We start from the raw sequence: 18386 nt of genomic DNA, 5'->3' as shown, positions 1-18386 counted from the left end.
ATATGGCATTTGTTTCAGGTGATAATCTCAAATGGGGCAAGTATGATGACCAGAGGAAAAAGTGGACTTTTAGCCTGGTTTAAACTTGTGGGTCAAGACTACACTCCTACACTCTATGTGTAGTGGCCTGTGCTGTCAGCAGGACTTCATACTTGTGCACTGGTGTGTCCACGACACTCTGCAATGCTATGCCAAAACACTAACCAGCAGTGCTTGTTTGTGTACAGAAAACCATGGTGCCAAAAACTGAGTGCATGATGTTGGAGTTGATAAACGTTGAACAATAGTGAGCTATCACTGATCAGTGTGTACAGAGCAACCTGAGACACAGGAATGTCACTTTGGAATTTAAAGAAAATACTCAATTTTGATTAGAGATCACAAAACCAGCATATAAATTGTAAAAAAAGGTTTTTTTAACCACTATTCTGCTGCTCAGCTAGCAAGGAGTAAATGTCTATTGATTATCCAACCATAAACTTCTCTCAGTCTTTAGCTGAAGCCACCCCTGAATGTTCAGTGCCTTTTTCACAAACCCCTAGTGCTTGTGCATCCTACTGTATCTGGAAATTTCTTAAAATCCATTAACTTCAGAGAAAAGGTAATACTCTGTACTGAAACACTGCATCAAAATAAGAGGTAGTAAACCTGTATTTGATAACGTGGATCTGAGTTGAATGGTAATCCATTCACATCACTGTGGAGGGTTAATCTGCACAGATCAATGGGCATCATGGTGTAAAATAAAAGAACTGCTGCTAAACCCCTGAACTCAGCATCTGAGTTGTGCTTGTAGGTCTGCTGTACAACTAGAAAGACAAGTCTTTTAAAATGCTTTAGCCTACATTTATAAGTTTTCTGCAGACTTTCACACTGACGGGGTTATAAAGTGTGGATATTTTATGGTATTTTGGGCCTTTTGCTTAGATTTTTCTCCATTTTATCTCATCTTGTGTGTTTATCATGCATGGATCAGCGAGTGGTTGCTCATAGTTAAAGAAAACCTCAACCCAGTAATACTAAAGCCTGGTGAAATCTGTAGCTGTAAAGTTAGTGAAAGAAACTCTCTGAAAGAGCATTGTGTCTAGTCTCATAACTGAAGATATATGGTGCCCTAACAGATGCTCTCTTTTTAGTGTTTAAGGTGGCTCAAACATGCACTGCATGTGCAGGCAGGTCACAGAGACACAAATACATATAGACATTGTGAGTGATATGTCCAACATTTTCAAAGCTTGCACAAAAAAAGGTTTCTGTTGATTAGAGCAAACTTCTTATTTCTAGAAAGATTTCTATTTTGCATTTGTAAAATCTGACGTCCTTGATCGGGGGCTAACAAATCCTAAATTGAAATTGAAGCCTTTTTTTATAGTACAGTCTGTTGTACTTGGATTTTAAAAAGTAATTTATCAATAAAAAGTAAATTTCACCGCTTCTTATTACTGGAAAGGCAGCAATGTCTATCTGTTGAAAAAAATGTGTGTACGCACTATATAGACAATGGTACTTGGCTGCACCTGTTAACGATGGAATTCAGGTGTTTCAACCAGACATTTGCCACAGTTGTATAAAATCGAGCACCTAGCCACATAGTCTCCATTCGCAAACGTTTGTGATACCAAATGGGTAATCCTGAAGAGCTCAGTGTACTTCAAGTGTGGTACTGTGATGGATGCCAGCATAATACCATGTACAATCGCAGAGAGGGGCAACGACAGCTAAGGTGCCAATGCTATGCTGATTCCATGGCTTAAGAGCTCTGAACTCCCACTGGCATTAATGAAAGCACAAAAACTTTGCAGTGGGAGCTTCATGGCATGGGTTTCCATGGCCGAGCAGCTGCATGCAAGCCTAACATCACCAAGTCCAATGGCAAGTGTCGGATGGAGTGGTGTAAAGCGCATCAACACTGGACTGTGGAGCAGCGGAAAAATGTTCCGTGCAGTGATAAATCACACTTCATTATTTGGCAGTAAGATGGGCAAGTCTGGGTTTGGCAGTCTTTTTGTATGCTTTATACCAGTGTTACTCAACTACTCAAATTTGTTGAAAAATACCTTTGTAAGAACCACAATGTAAGAGGTGGAAAGTGGCAAAAATTGTCAAAAAGAAACAAGATTGGGTGAAAAGGGGCAAAAATTGGGAGAAACAGTGGAAAAAGGGTCAGAAAGTCGCTAAAATGGGTGAGAAGTGACAAAAAATGAGTTGCTGGCATAAAATGGTACAAAAGTGGTAAAACCGTGGGGAAAAAATGTGTGAAAAGTGACTAAAATGGGCAAAAAAGCAGCCAAGATTGGCTAAAATGGGAAAATAACAAGGAAAAAAAGTATTTAATGACAATAAGTAGCCTAAATGGGTGAAAATGCAGAGAAAAAGGGCGAAAAGGGGCAAAAATGGGTAAAAAAGTTGAAAAAAATGTCACTATGGGCAAAAAAGCAGGGAATAAGTGGTATTAAATGGCAAAAGACAACCCTAAAAGGGATAAATGGGATAAAAGTGGTCAAAAATGTGGTTTTCATTTGCAAAAGATAGCTTAAATGGGTGAAAAGTGGAAAAAAGGTGAAAAGGTTTCCCTTTTTTAAGGTTTTCTTTCTTAATTAAGACATAAAAGAGCCACATGTAGCTCCAGAGCCACACGTTAACTAATACTACTTTTTACGTTATTCAAACCTTAAGTATCTTTTTCTTTTATTTTTTACAAAAATCTTACTTTTCTTGCTCATGCAATTATTTTTCTTCATCAAAATGAGAAGAATATGAGAAATGATCACCACCCCCTTCAACAAAGCAATTGATATCAAATTTGCTTTAGTAGCCAAAATCACAGAAAGATTTTTTCTAAATTGTGCCCTAGTTTAACATATCTAATACTGTACTTTTTATAATAGAGAATGATTTCTTGCTTATGTTTGTTAAACAACAGAAAAACTGAGGAACCTAAATAATCGCATTTCAAATCACAATCGCGATATTGCAGGAAAAAATTGCAATTAGATTATTTTTGCAAATCATTCAGCCCTAGTTTGGGCTAGTCCCCTTATCTCCAGTGAAGATGCTTCAGCATACCAAGGCATTTTGGACAATGCTATATTTCCAACTTTGTGGCATCAGTTTGGAGAAGTCCCTTGTCTATTCAAACATAACAAAGCAAGGACTAAAAGGATATGGTTTGAAAATTCTGGCGTGGAAGAACTGGACTAGCCTGCACAGAGCAGGGGAGATTGCGAGCCAGGCCTTCTAGTTCAACATCAGTGCCTGACCTCATAAATGCTCTACAGAATGTATGGGCACATATTCCTAAAGAAACACTGAAAAACCTTGTGGAAAGCCCTCGAAGAAGAGAGGTGGCTGTTATTGTGGCAAAAGGGGGACTAACTCCAAATTGAAATATATGTTGTTGAAAACAATGTAATTACAGTCCCTGCCGGTGAAATGGTCAGGTGGCTAAATACTTTTGTCCATATAGTGCATATCAGTATCAGCTAGTGATGCACCGATGGTGAAAATCATAGCTGATGCCGATGCTGAAACCGAGGTTAAAAATGACCGTTTGGCCAATACCGATGCCAATGTTTTTCCATCACTCTGAGAACGGCGATGTTAAGGATGGAGTTCATTAATTTTTATAGAAATGGATACCGTTATCAATACTCCTTATCAATCAGAGTCCTTATCGATACCACAAATGATACTTTTTTATAGTTTGGGGAAGACAAAATGAGGACAAATACGTAATATGGAAGGGGTAAAAACGGAGTTGTGTTCGAGTTAAAATGTCATGATTCAGTCTGGATTATCCATTTTATATCTTCAAATAAAACAATTTCCTCATATACACAGCTGCATTTATTATTATTGTTTCTTGTTAAAAACTAAATTTTACTATTTTTTATGGGACATTTGAACATATCACAAAATATAGTATACATTCGTCTAATTACTGAGGTTACCTGAACACATCATATTTTCCGTCGTTCAGCTCATAAAGTTAGCTAATTAACTTCAATTTTGTTGATTCCAGCATGGATTTCTACACTGGGTTAATGTTTTTAACAAACAGGACCTGTTGCAAAGTTTGGGAGTACTGTTCAGCATTTATCTGAGCACATGAAGAACAAAAACTGTCTTGGAGCAGTTGAAGAGATTATGACTGTCCATTACTCCCAGCGTATGCAGAGTCTGTCTCCCTCAAGCCAACATTTGAAGGCACCACATTCTGGTTTAACGTGATGCACAATACTGATGGGCTTTTAGTTTATTGTGTCCTATGTAACGCCACAGATTATAAAGCACGTGAGGAGCAGGTGCTAAAAGAATGACATACAACAGAGATTGTCTTTAGCACATTTCACTTATTTTACCAGTGTGTCGATGAAAGTTCACGAGCCCGACATCGGCAGATGCCGATGTTAAGCCGATGCATTGGTGCATCACTACTATCAGCTAAAATTGATTTGGAAATATTGGCATAACTGATATCAGCAAAAATCCAATGTTGTGGCTCACTCATTTTTGTGCCATAACTAGTTTGTCACATTTTGTTGTTCTTACTGTAAACTGCTAAATTAAGCAGTTTTGGGTGTTTTTGTTGCCCTGTATCTATATTGTTTGACTTTAGCTAGTATCAGATCAAAACTCATAATTCAGATTATCGTGACGACTCTAGATGTGATACATCATTGAGATGTGTTAAGAAGCATTTTGACTGTAGCGCTGTACGTACTGTTGATTTCATGGCCAGCTGAGAAGTAGAAAAATTTAATTAAAAATAACTTTTCTGGGTTTCCTTGAGTAGCAATCCAAACAAGGACTAAATCTTTGTTGCCATGTGAACTGTAGACCCATTTGCCAACTTTGCTATTGTTTTCCAACAAAACCAGATGGAAATTAAATGAACGACAAAAGAAAACACCACATACAGTGCTTAACAAATTTATTAGACCACCTGTCATATTTGTCTCAGAGACCATCCAGTATCATGAAGTGCTTTAATGCGGACGCTTTCATTTTCATTGAGCTCTCCACATTTTACCATTTTGAACAGGAATGAGGAATTTCAAACTGAATTCACCTTTTTTATACCCAAATTTTAGCCAGCTCGCTGGGCTTCTCTGAGAAGTCAGAAATTAATCAAGCATAACATTCAACCACTAAAACTCATTTTTCTGTTCAGGAATGCAAGTAAGTAACAATACTTTGACATATTAATCAAGTAATATTAATGTGATTAACTATTTTTTCAGGTTTTTGTAAATCAGTAAATTTGAACATTCACGGATAACAATGATAATGATATTTTAGCATTAAAAATATTATTTAGCAGGGCACGCTGGTAGTTGAGTGCTGAAGGCGCGCGCCATGTACGCAGGCGACCCGGGTTCGAATCCGGCCCATGGCACTATTTCCTGCAGGTCTCTCCCCGCTCTCTTCCCTGTTTCCGACTATCCACTGTCCTATCTAATAAAGGCAAAAAGGCCAAAAATAAATCTTAAAAAAAAAATATATATATATATATATATATATATATATATATATATATATATATATATATATATATATCTCATTTCGGTTAAAGAGCTTCTACATATTGGTGTATTAACCATTGCAGAAACAAAAAATGATTTTGGTAATTACCAGTGCTGTTAATTTAGGGCAGCTGTGGCATAAACCTTACTTTGGTTTGGGTGGTCTAATAAATTTGTTAAGCACTGTACATGTCCCGCAAAAATTCTGCATTTATTTGCAGTCATCTGTTTAAAGAGATAGTATGGACAACAAAGTAATTAAGTCCCTGATGTACCGTAACAGAAGACGACAAGGGCTGCAGAGGGAAAGCTTTGGCTCAGTAACTGAGAGCTGTGCAGCTAAAGTAAACACAACTTAACCCAACACAAACAGAAAATGAATAGAACATTTATGAAGGTCACAGTCCAAATCACACGTCTATGGCAAGGTCTTTCACGTGCAGACGCGAGCCTGCCAGTGTATGTCATCACAACAGCCACACCCCTACAACCGCCTAACTCAGGGTCCCAAGAGATCAACATTACTGAGGTTGGACAGAAATTCAACTACTATGGAAGACTTGATCGTTTATGCATTTGCCAAAAAGACCTGATCATACAAAGATAAAAACAACAGAATACAGAGGACCTAAAGAGCACAAACATTTTAAGGGGCTCAATGCATGGTTGGGACTACCATTTTTCATTTGCCCTTTTACAAAAAGATATGATAAGAACATCCAGTAGCAAGCAATCACATGTCACTTAGTAACAGCAGAAGCATTCAGTGATGAGAGTTCCAACACTTGAGTCATACTACTCTCACCTGAAGAGGACAGAGCTGCTGTTGCTTGCAATTCACCCTGAGCTTTCCAGCAGCCACATGAAAATCTTCAATTAGCCTCTTCAGTCTGGGAGGTAATAACAGGCTAAATAACAGACTGTTGCTGAGGCACAGAGGGATGAGATGGAGGCAGAAAAGAGCAGAATGCTTCTTCTCTGTCTCCGACGAGAGAATTAGCAGACTTGATATGATATGGCAATGTTCTGGCATAGATCTGCTGTGTTCCTGCAGAAAACACTGCAAGACATCTAATCAAAAAATACATTGTGTTATACTCTATTTAATGATTTGGTTATTGACCATCTACATTAAAGATTATGGTATTGCATTTACTGCGGTTTGTGCCTTGTGTGTATATTAGAAATTTTTGGAGGCCAGCATGCTAAACTTAACTAAAACATGGCGCGACGGCAAGACAGCCCAAAGAAGCTGGCTGCACATTTATTTTCATGCTAAGTGTAGTGAATAGCCAAAACACCTTGTCTATGCCTACAAACACTGTTTTTCCAATATTTTTGGGCTTTTGCCTTTATTTAGATTAGGGATGCACAATATTGGATTTTTTCTAATATCGGATATGCCAATATTTACAGATTTATTTTAGAGGATACTGATACCAACAAAAAATTTCAGTCCTTTTGGACACACTTTAAGGTTCGAGCATGACCAAGGAAACAAACTTTAGTCCCTAAAAACCACTTTAAATTTTAAAGAATGAAGATAAATAAAGAAAAAGACCTCAACTGACATAGGTCTGTTGGTTTGGCCTAAAACTCCACTAATTCATTAGTATATATGGACAAAATTTACAGTTGATGTATGCTGAGATACACAGGCAAAATATTGGATGTAAATATCGGCAGAAAATTTGTTATCTGCACCAAACAGTGTTGACCAGTGAATTGAGGACTACAGCCTCTATATGCAGGTGCCTGCTCTACCTACTGAGCTAAACCAGTGCCCCAACTTTAACAGTTCTACCAGTAGATCACCTCGTTAAATTTGGTGGTTGTACTTTATGAAATACTGTAAGTAAAGTGGTAACAAGTAGGGATGTGCTAATTGATCAGGAACTAAATATCATCAGCTGATTTTCATTAAAAAGCACTTAGTGTGCAGGGTTGCATAACTATTAGGGGTAGACCAATTATCAGCCAGGCTGATTAATGATGCCGATATTTGGCATTTAGCCTATTAATGGTTGGGGCATTCTATTTTCCTGATAATTGGCTATAATCATTCATTTTAAGGTGTGCTACTTTGGGTTCACTGCGAGGTGTGCCGTCCACTCTGGTTTTGTTTTCACTCTACTCTGTCATCCTAATGTTCTGTCCACAACACTACCTCACTGACTAGATGTCACACAATGGCCAGCCAATCAACACTGAGGCCTGGGTGGCACTGGCACATGGAGTAGCAAAATCACTTCCTGTTTTCTGCTGCTACAGTGTCTCCATGCTGTTTCTCATGTTGACAAAGCAGTTTCCTTTATTTTTTAACATGAAGTTTTACTTTTGCTACATCAGGTACATTTTTGTTTGTCATAATAAATGTTATTAGCTTTAAATATCAGTTACTGGTCACATGCACGACTAATAAATAATCTATCGATATCAGCCCTGGAAAACCAATATTGGACAAGCCTAAGTAATTATACAGGCTAATTAAAATGCCAGTAAGTATTAAGCCTTTTAAATCAAATAATACTAAAAAGTAGGACCTTTAACTGTCAGCTTAAGAAAAATGCAGTCAAGTGATCTGCTGCTGCAGCTTTCTTACATCCACTCAAAGCAGCTGTGGTAACAAGCTTCTGTATTATGCTGCTGAAGTTCAAAAATAATTCTAGCATTAAAATCCATGTTGAAACTGGCGGAATAAAAGCTAGGCTGGTGCATACAGAAGCATTTGAGGCAAGCCTTTTGAGGATAGCAGCTTTGTTTTTGTTTTTATCCTTCTTTAAAACAGTGTGGTCAATTTCACAATGGAGGTGTTGAATATGATTGTTGGGAATTAAATAATATAAGTCTCGATCAAAGAATTATCCCCTTTTTAGCATTAATTTTAGGGTTAAAAAAGTCAAATCAATAAAATGCATTCATCATAGGGGTTTAGCAGGAAGACACAGGCACTGTCTTCCACCACCTTACTGCATGAGGAAATGAATTTTGCAGCATATGCAGTTTTCTGTTGTTCTGAGTTTGAATTTAGGTTATTACTACAAGTAATAATAGCATTCCTTCTATTTCACATGTATGCTTATAATAAAATTATGTGTCACAGTATAGACAGGACATCCTCTTTAAGTGCTTTTCCACTATTAAGTTTGCATTTAAGGTCTGCTTTAAATATTTTAAGGGAAAATGTAAAACTGAGGATAACCTCAGAGACAGAAGGAAGATTAAGTAAATAAATAAGGGCATATAATGTCATGTCAAAAAATGGGTAAGCAAAGCTCAGCTATTTTCCACACATGTGAATTGCGGTTTGTCAAACCTTAAGATGGTATTTTATAAGCAAAGCTTTGACGACTTCAAGATGTGCAAAATTAGTGGCACACTACACTTGTAAAGCTGGGGCTACAGTCATTTGCTGCACAGTGTTTATGAAAACCACAACCAATGAGAGAAATGGTATTTAAAAGAGGCAAGGCTTTACAATCAGGCGGCAAAAGAAAACTTTCAATCCATCTTGTAGACCCACAGAAATTATTTGAATTTATGAAAAAGGGACTGGAAGAATGAGATGCAAAGGTTAAGGATTGAGGGATGCAGGGCAGGACTGGTTTGGGCAGCAGATTGGTTTGCAACCAGTACCAACCATGTTTTCCCTCTTTTGAAACAGCAGACACTGAGGTGAGATGCTGGAAAGCAGATCTGGACTACTGTCCGACCAAGTCTTGGCAAAAAATATGATCATTTTTATATCAGATATTTATGCCCATATTTAATTTGATAACGGTGCCCAGTTGAGCAATATCATCACAAGGACAACGGCCAAAAGAAACAAAGAAAAAAATAATATGATAAATACGCTATTTAAGCCACTGTCTTCTGATATTAAGAGGACAGAAGAAAAGGGTTTGAGCTCAGATGCTGCTTGCATTCACTCATGGGTGTTTATACCTGCATTATACATCAGTTTCAGGCATTGGGAAACCAAGTTCACTGAACTTAGTATATGTGCCCACACTATTCATTGACAATTTGTCTTCATTGATGACCTGTAATGGAAACTCACTTGCTCACCTCTTATGCAAATAAAAGCCTGTACATAATTTCTGTGGCTCTCAGGCAGACTGTGGTTTATTTGCAGCTGGCAATAAGAACAAATTGGGGCAAATGAGCCCTGATCTAAGGGGCTAGCTGTGCCTCTTTACCAGCTTTTATCACTCATTTTTTCCTAAACACGCTTTTAAATGAGACCGCAATATACAGTGTTGTTAATAAATCTTATGATCCACAAATTTCTCCTCCTCTTTAAATAAATGAAACAAACACAACCAAAGGTCCCCTAAAAGTTGGGGTACTGTGTAAATGTAGAAATGGAATGCAATGATTCACAAATCCCATACACCAAGATATTTTACCATTTAATGAAAAACATTAGCTCATTTTGAATTTGATGAGGAAACCTCTCAAAAAACATAGGGACAGGCCAGTGTTTACCATTATAAAGCAATCCTTCTTTTAACAGTGTAAAAAACATCCATGGAGTGAGGTTTAGGAGAGGAATGCTGTCCCATTCTTTTATGATGTAGGATTCTAGCTGCTCAACAGTCCCTTGATCTTCTTTGCTGAATTTCTCATGTTATGATGCTCCAAATGTTTTCTTTTGGTCAAAGGTCTGGACTACAGGCAGGCCAGTTCAGTACCCAGACTCTTCCACTGTGAAGCCATGATGTTGTGATGGATGTGGTATTTGACTTATCATTGTCCTGCTGAAATATACAAGGCTTTCTCTGAAAGACATGTTTTCTGGATTTGAGCATGCTGCTTTAGAACTTCTATAGACTTTTCAGCATTGATAGTGCCTTTCCAGATGTGTAAGCTGCCTACGCCATAGACAGTAATGAAACCCCATACCATCAGAGATGCAGGCTTTAGAACTGTGCTGATAACAAGCTGGGTGGTTCCTCTCCTCTTCAGTCTGCAGGCATCTGTGGTCCCAAAAAGAATTTTAATTTTGTATCATCTGACCACAGAACAGTTTTCCATTTTGCCTCAGTCAATTTTAAGAGCTTCGGCTCAGCGAAGCCAGCCCCATTTCTGGATGGTGTTTACATATGGCTTCTTCTTTCCATGAAACAGCTTGAACCTTCATTTGGCACAGCGAACTGTGTTGACAGTGATTTCTTAAAGTGTTTCTGAGCACATGCAGGGATTTCCAGCACAGAATCATGCCTGTTTTTAATGCAGTGCAGCCTGAGGGCCTGAGGATCACAAGCATTTAATATTTACCTTTGGTCTTGTTGCTTGTGCACAAAGACTTCTCCAGATTCTCTCAATGTTTTGATGGTTTTATGCACTGTAGATGGTGAAATTCAAATTCTTTATAATTTTATGTTGAGGAACATTTTCCTAAAAAAAAAACAATCCCACAATTAGACGTTTTTTCACAGATTAGATAAGCGCTTCCCAACTTTCCTTCTGAGAGAGTGCGCCGCTCTAAAATGCTCTTTTTAAACCTAGTCATGTTATGATTAATCATATAAGTTGCAAAATGCTCCTCCAGCTGTTTTTATCAATTGTATTACTTACTTTTCCAACCTTTTGTTGCCCCGTTCCTACTTTTTAAAGATGTGTTGTGGCCATTGAATCCAACATGAGCTAGTATTTTTCAAGAAATTGCAAAATGTCTGTGTTTCGATGTCTGATGTTGTGAATGAAAAAACAGGTTTATTGTAAGTGCCCCAACTTCTTTGGAACTGGGGTTGTAGTTAAAACAAGTAAAAAAACAAATAATACTTTTTGCTTAATCTGACACTGTTTAAGTGTTTAATCAATCTATAAGAAGTAAACATACATATCCAAAGTTTGTCATTGTAATAATGTTAATCTTTCTTTTGATCCCTCTATCAGGATTATTCCATTGCCAGGCTCTCTGTCTGTCCATGCTTTTGCAAGATTTTCATCTAGGGATCCACAGATGCATCAGTTTAACTTTTATATTTAGCCGATATCGACCCTGTTTACAAATACTGGCCATCGGACACGTTATGTGGCATGATCAGACATCAGTTACCAATGTTTGTGCGTTGTGTCCAGTCATTTTTATGCAGGCATCTAGTACATCTAGATGCTGAATCAAATGCAAATTTTATTCCAGGGCAGAAAAAGTGTCCTGTTAGACAAACTCAGATCTAATTTCATGGCCAAATATGAGAGAAATGCTGACATACTAGGAGCGCTGCAACAAAAGAAGTATTTAAAAAAACACATAGATCAGCATCAGTATCATCTACATTGTTATTTTAAACATCAGTATCAGTACTAATTTTTACAATCTTTTCATCTCTTTTCTCAACACTTGTATGTACTTAACCACATGCTAATGCTAACATAGATGAATAATGCCCACCAAGGGGTTGGTCAAAATGCACACAGGCTAGTCAAAGGAGTAAATGAAAAGTTTGTTTGGTGAGCTGTGGGGTCTGAGAGTGGCTGCCTATCTTACCTCTGGTGCTGACACGCCTACTCAGCCATACAAATGAAAACAAGCCCGACACTGGCCCGTAGCCTCAGGCGCTAACACACACCGACATGAGACTAGAGAACCATAAAAAACTATCACACATTAACATAAACATCAAAGACAGACTGCTAATCTGTAGCTGTGAGCGACACGACATCTTTGCCTGCCGATTAAATGCAGGCCATAACACAACAAGTTTAAGGGGGAAATTTATAAAACTATGCATGTGTCATTGAAAATCAATTAAGATATCAAGTGTAGCTTTGTTTGTACATTTGTACTCTACAAAGATTTAGTTTTACTGTGTACATTCTACAATGAAAGAAAACAAGAAAACATAAGTGTACACACAAAGGGAGGAGGGAGGTACAGGGCTGCAAGCTACAGGTTCCTCACATATCTGCCTCTGAATTTTCTCAGAATAAGGGCTATTTCAAGAGTACAAAAAAATACAGGGCTTATCCCCCCATCTGCAGCCTGGCACCTAAAATCTTCTCAGTGTTCTTAAGACCTTGAGCTGCATCCCCAGACTTCAAAGAGAGCAGGTCTACAACAGACGCTGTGCAATGTCTTACTAAATACATGCATTTGTGTGTGTGTCAACTGAGACAGAGAAGGCTTCTGGCAGCAGTGGGGGAGAAGACTCAGTGTCAGGCTTCTTTATTGCCCAGCGAAAGCTCCTGTCACCCCTCTGAGAAGATGAGCTACCTTGGCTGAGGACCCGAGGACCGTCAGCCCGCTCTGATAAAACAGCCACCCACAGAAGAGGAGACAGACCAAACAAAGAAACTCCACTCCTCTCAGCTGTTTGAAAAAAACAGACAGATGTTTCCCATCTCCGCTGTGATTCGAAATTAAGCAACTGCACCATGCTTTGTAAACTTTCAAAAAAGATAAGAGGTGGCTGCAGTGGTGCAATCCCAAGACTAAATTCAGGAACAGAAGACGGCCCATGCTTGTACAGTTTAATGTTGACGACTACATAAAAAGATATCTTCTGAACTAACAGTAAGAATACACATGCAAAAAGACATGGCTTAAGTTGACGTGGCCAACTGACCCTTTGTTTCTGCCTTCCTCGACTCTTTTACAAAGAAAGAGTTAAGTTTAAGCTGTATAAGAGGACCCTTTGTATGATATTTTTTCTCTATTAGAGCAATAAAATTATGTGATTACCAGGAAAAATTAACAGACAAGAATTTGGACAGCTATATCGGTCAAATGCCAGCAATCCTTTAAGGGGTTTTGGACTGTAGGCTGCACAAAAAGACACCTGAAGATGTCACTTAAGACACCGGTGGTGTGCAATAGGTGAGATCTTAATTTGGGGGTGAAATAATTAGAAGTGTAATCACACAATAAATAAGTGTACCTGTTTATATATCAATATGTTTACATGCTTTAAGCATGCTTTATGGAGATAAGTATGTGGGTGAATGTTATCTCTCACCTGGTCAGTATTAGTTATCAAATTATTCATACACATACGAACTTGCTATAACTTTTATTCCCTCACTTAAATCTCTCATTCCTATTACTGGGTATTTACAACATATGACGCTGCCATTTTTTTAATATGAAGGAAAGAATAGAATAAAAATGGAAAACAATAAAATTGTCAGTAGTGCTGCACAATTAATCCAATCGCAATTGCAGTGCCAGTCATATAATTACAAAAAAGGCTGCAATTACTTTTGTATTAAGAAGTACTTGTAAGGTTTAAAAAAATGCCCGCATAAATGCATTTAGGTTTACAGTAGTGCCAATTTTGCGCTTTGCAGAAGTGCCTTTTTTTTAAATTTACTTTTGGGCATTTTTGTGCCTTTATTTGATAGAGAAGGACAGTGGATAGAGTCAGAAACAGGTACGAGAGTGGGGAGAGATATGCGGTAAAGGGCCTCAGGCCGGATTCGAACCCGGGCCACCCGCATACAGGGAGCCTTAAACTAGTTGGCCACCGGCACCCTGAAGTGCCATTTTTTGACAACAGCACTATTAAAGCTTCCAGTTTTGCATTTTTAAGTACCTCTTATTTTTACACTATTTGGACTACAGTATTTACCATCCTTTACAAAAGTCCATTTTTTCCCTGCTTGATATTCCACAGTCAGCTGTAAGTGGTATTATTAGAAAGTGGAAGCATTTAGGAACAACACCTACTAAGCCATGAACCGGACCATGAGTAGGAAGTAAAAACACATTGCAGATGTTCTCCCATGATATGTAAGGACTGCTTTATCTGTTTTACAAGCAGTCTTTCTTTTTGAACCATCAAGAGTGAAATATTCATAGATGTTTGAAGCTTTGGGATGTGCAGATGTTGCATCAAGCGCCTTCATTATTTCTCCCGTCATTTTTCTTTTCCTGCAGATCACTGTTGAGCACGGTCAACTCTCAACAGAGACAGTTTGAATGACAAATGGCTCACTCCCAAGCATCTCAGCTTGAGAAAACAACGTTTTGCACCTTGCATGAAAAAAGGTGCACGGACATCAGGAGTCATTATCGATTATTGTCAACAACGGCAACGAATTGTTGCATCCCTAGAGTGGAGTCAACAACTGCTAAGCTGCATGGTGTGTAAAAGCCACCAATGCTATGCTGATTCCATAGCTGAAGAGCTCTAAACTTCCACTGGCATTAATGCTAGCACAGAAACTGTGTAGCCAGAGGTCCGTGTAATGGGTTTCCATGGCCCAGCAGCTGCATGCAAGCCTCACATCCCCAAGCATCAGACAGAGTGGTGTAAAGCACATGGGCACTAGACTGTGGAGCAATGGACATGTATCCCTGGAGTGATAAATCATGCTTCTCTGTTTGGCAGTTAGATGCTTGAGTCTTGTTAGGCGGATGCCGGTAGAACGTTACCTGCCTGACTGCTGTGAAGTTTGGTAGTCGAGGTATAATGGTATGGGCTGTTTTCGAGATTTGGGCTAGATCCTCATCACCAGTGAAAGGCAATGCTTCAGCATAACAAGACATTTTGAGCAATGCTATGCTTCCAACTTTGTGGCAACAGTTTGGGGAAGGCCCTTTACTATTTCAACTTGACTGTGCACAAAGCAAAGCATATTAAGGCATGGTTGGATGAGTTCGGCATGGAAGATCCTAAATAGCCTGCATCGAGCACCTTTTGGATAAACCTGCAAAGGAGATCAAGTCAGGCCTTCTTGTCCAACATCAGTGCCTAACCTCATATATGCTCTATAGAATGAATGGGCACAAATTCCCACAAAAACACTTCAAAAACGTGTGGAAAGCCTTCCAAGAAGATTGGAGGCTATCACAGTTGCAGAACTCTACATTAAAGTACATGCATTCGAATACAGTGCCATCACAGTCCCAATTGGTGTAGTGGTCAGGCAGCAAAACATTTTTGTCCAAACAGTTTGCATTTAGACTTGAAAAAAACCCTAAAAATAAAATGCTATGCATGCATAAACAAGCAAGCAAACAGATACATTCCAGTCCATACTGTCCTGTGAATTTACCTTGCTTGTTAACTGACTTGACTTGCTCTCTATTTTTCAGTGGTTTAAGTGTTAAGGTGCACAACAAAAAACCCTGACTCTGACAGCTCAGACACACAGTAGACACTCCATCTTTCTTTGCAAAAAGATCATGCAAATATATCCTGTGGTATGACTGTAGAGCCAAAAACAGAACCAGCAGTTTTCCCACAATGAGGTCCTAGTCAGACTACATTTATGGCAGGCTAGGTCCTGGTGAGACAGAAAGCAAAAGTCCTGCCTTAGCCTGTGTTTTTTATGTTTGGCAAGACTGCAAACGTGTACAGGTCTGCTATCACTGAGCACAAACCCATTAATCTTTCTATTTAGTCCTCTCCAATAAGAATGTTTTCATAAACTTTCAAAGGAAAAGTTTTCTCCAAGCTTATTCTCCAAGATAGTATTAACCCCTAAGCAGTTTGTTAAATGTAAGAGGGGTTGAACCCTTCAGTGACAGGGTGACCCAGTGCTGAAAGAGATTATCTTTCTATCAGACACAACACTGGTTCAAGCGCTTGTCCTGTCAAGGGTCTATACTGCTCAAGACTGAATGAGCCAGACACTAGATCCAATCCAACTTCAGGGATACAAAGGCAGCATGCGCCTCATGCAAAGATGATCACATTATATCATATGAAGCTAAGAAATAACACAAGATCATAGGAACTCCAGAGCCCTGCAGATCTGCTGTCAACACTTATTCACGTTTCTCAGATATGATATGATGGATAAGCATTGATGTTTGACATAACTTTTTAAAACAGTTCAGCCCCTTTTAAATGAGTCACATGTGAGGAAGGGACTGAGTTGACACTTACTGGAGATGTAAAGAAACAGTCCTACAGGGACTTTATGTACACTTTTCCTGTGATCTGTTTGCACAGCACCACTGAAGTGTCTTTCTTCTTTCTTAAGGGTGCACCAAAACCTCAATAGGTAGTAAGACTATGCTGTATGCGACATATCATTAGCTAAATGTTATTCTCAATACCGTGAAACCACTTTACCTGGGCCATCTGATCCTGAGAGAGGTGAATTCAGCTTGGGTCGCTTTGCAGTGGGGGGTCCGACATCCAGCAGATTGTCAGCCATCCTGGTTGGTAAATTTTATGAATGGATGATGTTGCAGAAATATATTCTGAAGGGTCTGTCCAACCTGTTAGCCTCGGGGTCGTCAAAACTGGCCACTTTCCAATCGTAACGCATATAAGCAGCAATTTAACTGTTTTTGTTGAGTGGCAGACAGCAGGAGAAACGCTGCCTGGTGTTAAAGGCTTTAAAAGAAAGGCAACAGCGCCACGCTTCGCCACCGAAGATCACCCCATGATAATCCAACACCCAACACCCACATAATTATCCTCAATAATACCGTCCAAAAATTATTTCAGTTCGAGAAAAATAAATAAAAATCAATCATAAAATATTACAAAAGACGTGAGCAAATCCCTTTGTCCGCAGATCGCCGGTTTCACATCTGTACAGAATCATTTTTTTCGCAGCCGAAACAAGCAGCCATAAAATCTTTCTCTGGTTTAAATAAAAAGAGCAAAAATCGAAAAATATTTTGTATTGAGTGGATTATTTTTCTGGTGGCTGTCTCCCAGTAAATACAGCGTCTCGAGACGGAGATACGGCGAGAAGCGGCGCTCTCTAAAAGGGAAATCAAATATACAGTGGGCTCTCGAGACGATAAAACCCCGTGTTACCATCACATATTGACATTTAATGTGATCGGAAGATCAAACACTTCGATTTTCTGCACGAAAAAGGCCGTTTGGGTCCGGTCTGGATCGCTCCGGTCGCTTTTTAAAATTAATGCTCCCCCCGAAATCCCGATTCTGAGCCGCGTCAAGATGGCGGCTGTTGATTCCTCCGATACAAAAAAAAGTTTTTTTTCTTCCCAGCTAGACTGTGGGGGGAGGAGGGGGAGGTGTGCGCTATGACGCCCTGACGTAAACCTGTGTCCAATTGTGCGTCATGCGGACGTACGTAAAGTAGCCTCTGGGGAAGGAATAACCCAAAAAAATTGAAATTACTACAGTTACCCTCTTAAAACTTTACAAACAGACGGTTGCCGATGTAGGCCTTCTTTAGCCTACTTTCAAAATATTTTTAAACATAATTCTCTCTGTAAAATATGCATCAATTAGGATTTTCCTATTTGAAGGTAGCAAAAACTATTGATCAGAGACAGAAAAAGACAATTCCCACACTTAACAAATTTGTTGGTCACTCATAATTCATGGAGGCTATAAAAACCGTTTCTAGAATAATTTATCATTAAAAAAGATAAAGCAACTAAAAGCAGGGAAAGGGAAAAAACATATATGCCTAATGCACAAATAAAAACATAAAAATATTATTTATCACTCTTTGGGTAGGTCACCTGAATTGATTGGATATGTTTTCTTTAATTAAAGTATGTCTTGCATACACAAGCTTAGATTGCAAATGTAGCATAAGACAAAATAATCATTTCAAAGCATTCATAAATTAAAACTGTATCACACAGTCAATAATGTTATGCTGTTTTATGACTGTAACTTAGTTAAATGTGCTGCCTCTTGTCTTTTCAAGGACACTCTTGTTAATGACAGTCTAAATCTCAATGAAGTTTTCATGGTTGTATAAAATTTAAGCAAATATATTTACATTGTGGACAAAACAAGTGGACATCAGTGATAACCTTGTTTACTATTTGTCACTTTTCAAACATTTATAAACAAACACCCAAAGATTATTCAAGAAAAAAATAATAATTATTGAATGTCCCACTGCTGTACTACATCAGTAGCATATAGTCTATAAATTAAACGCAACAACATTTCCCAGCAACTG

At 38.6% G+C, this 18386-nt stretch overlaps 1 protein-coding gene across 3 annotated transcripts in view; it reads right to left on the bottom strand.

The window, feature by feature from the left end:
* The window catches only part of crebbpb (CREB binding protein b), a 55453-nt gene extending 38045 nt beyond the window's left edge, over window positions 1-17408 (bottom strand). For all 3 annotated transcript variants that reach the window (XM_041778064.1, XM_041778066.1, XM_041778065.1), the window contains exon 1: window positions 16556-17408. In XM_041778064.1, the coding sequence (XP_041633998.1) occupies window positions 16556-16640 (85 nt within the window). In that variant the 5' untranslated portion in view covers window positions 16641-17408. The remainder of the gene's footprint in view (window positions 1-16555) is intronic.
* Between the last annotated feature and the right edge of the window lie 978 nt (window positions 17409-18386).

This window comes from Cheilinus undulatus, linkage group 21 (assembly GCF_018320785.1).
Source record: "Cheilinus undulatus linkage group 21, ASM1832078v1, whole genome shotgun sequence".
Taxonomy (NCBI): domain Eukaryota; kingdom Metazoa; phylum Chordata; class Actinopteri; order Labriformes; family Labridae; genus Cheilinus; species Cheilinus undulatus.
Note: the sequence above shows the minus strand (reverse complement) of the source record. Positions and strands in the feature narration are given on the sequence as shown.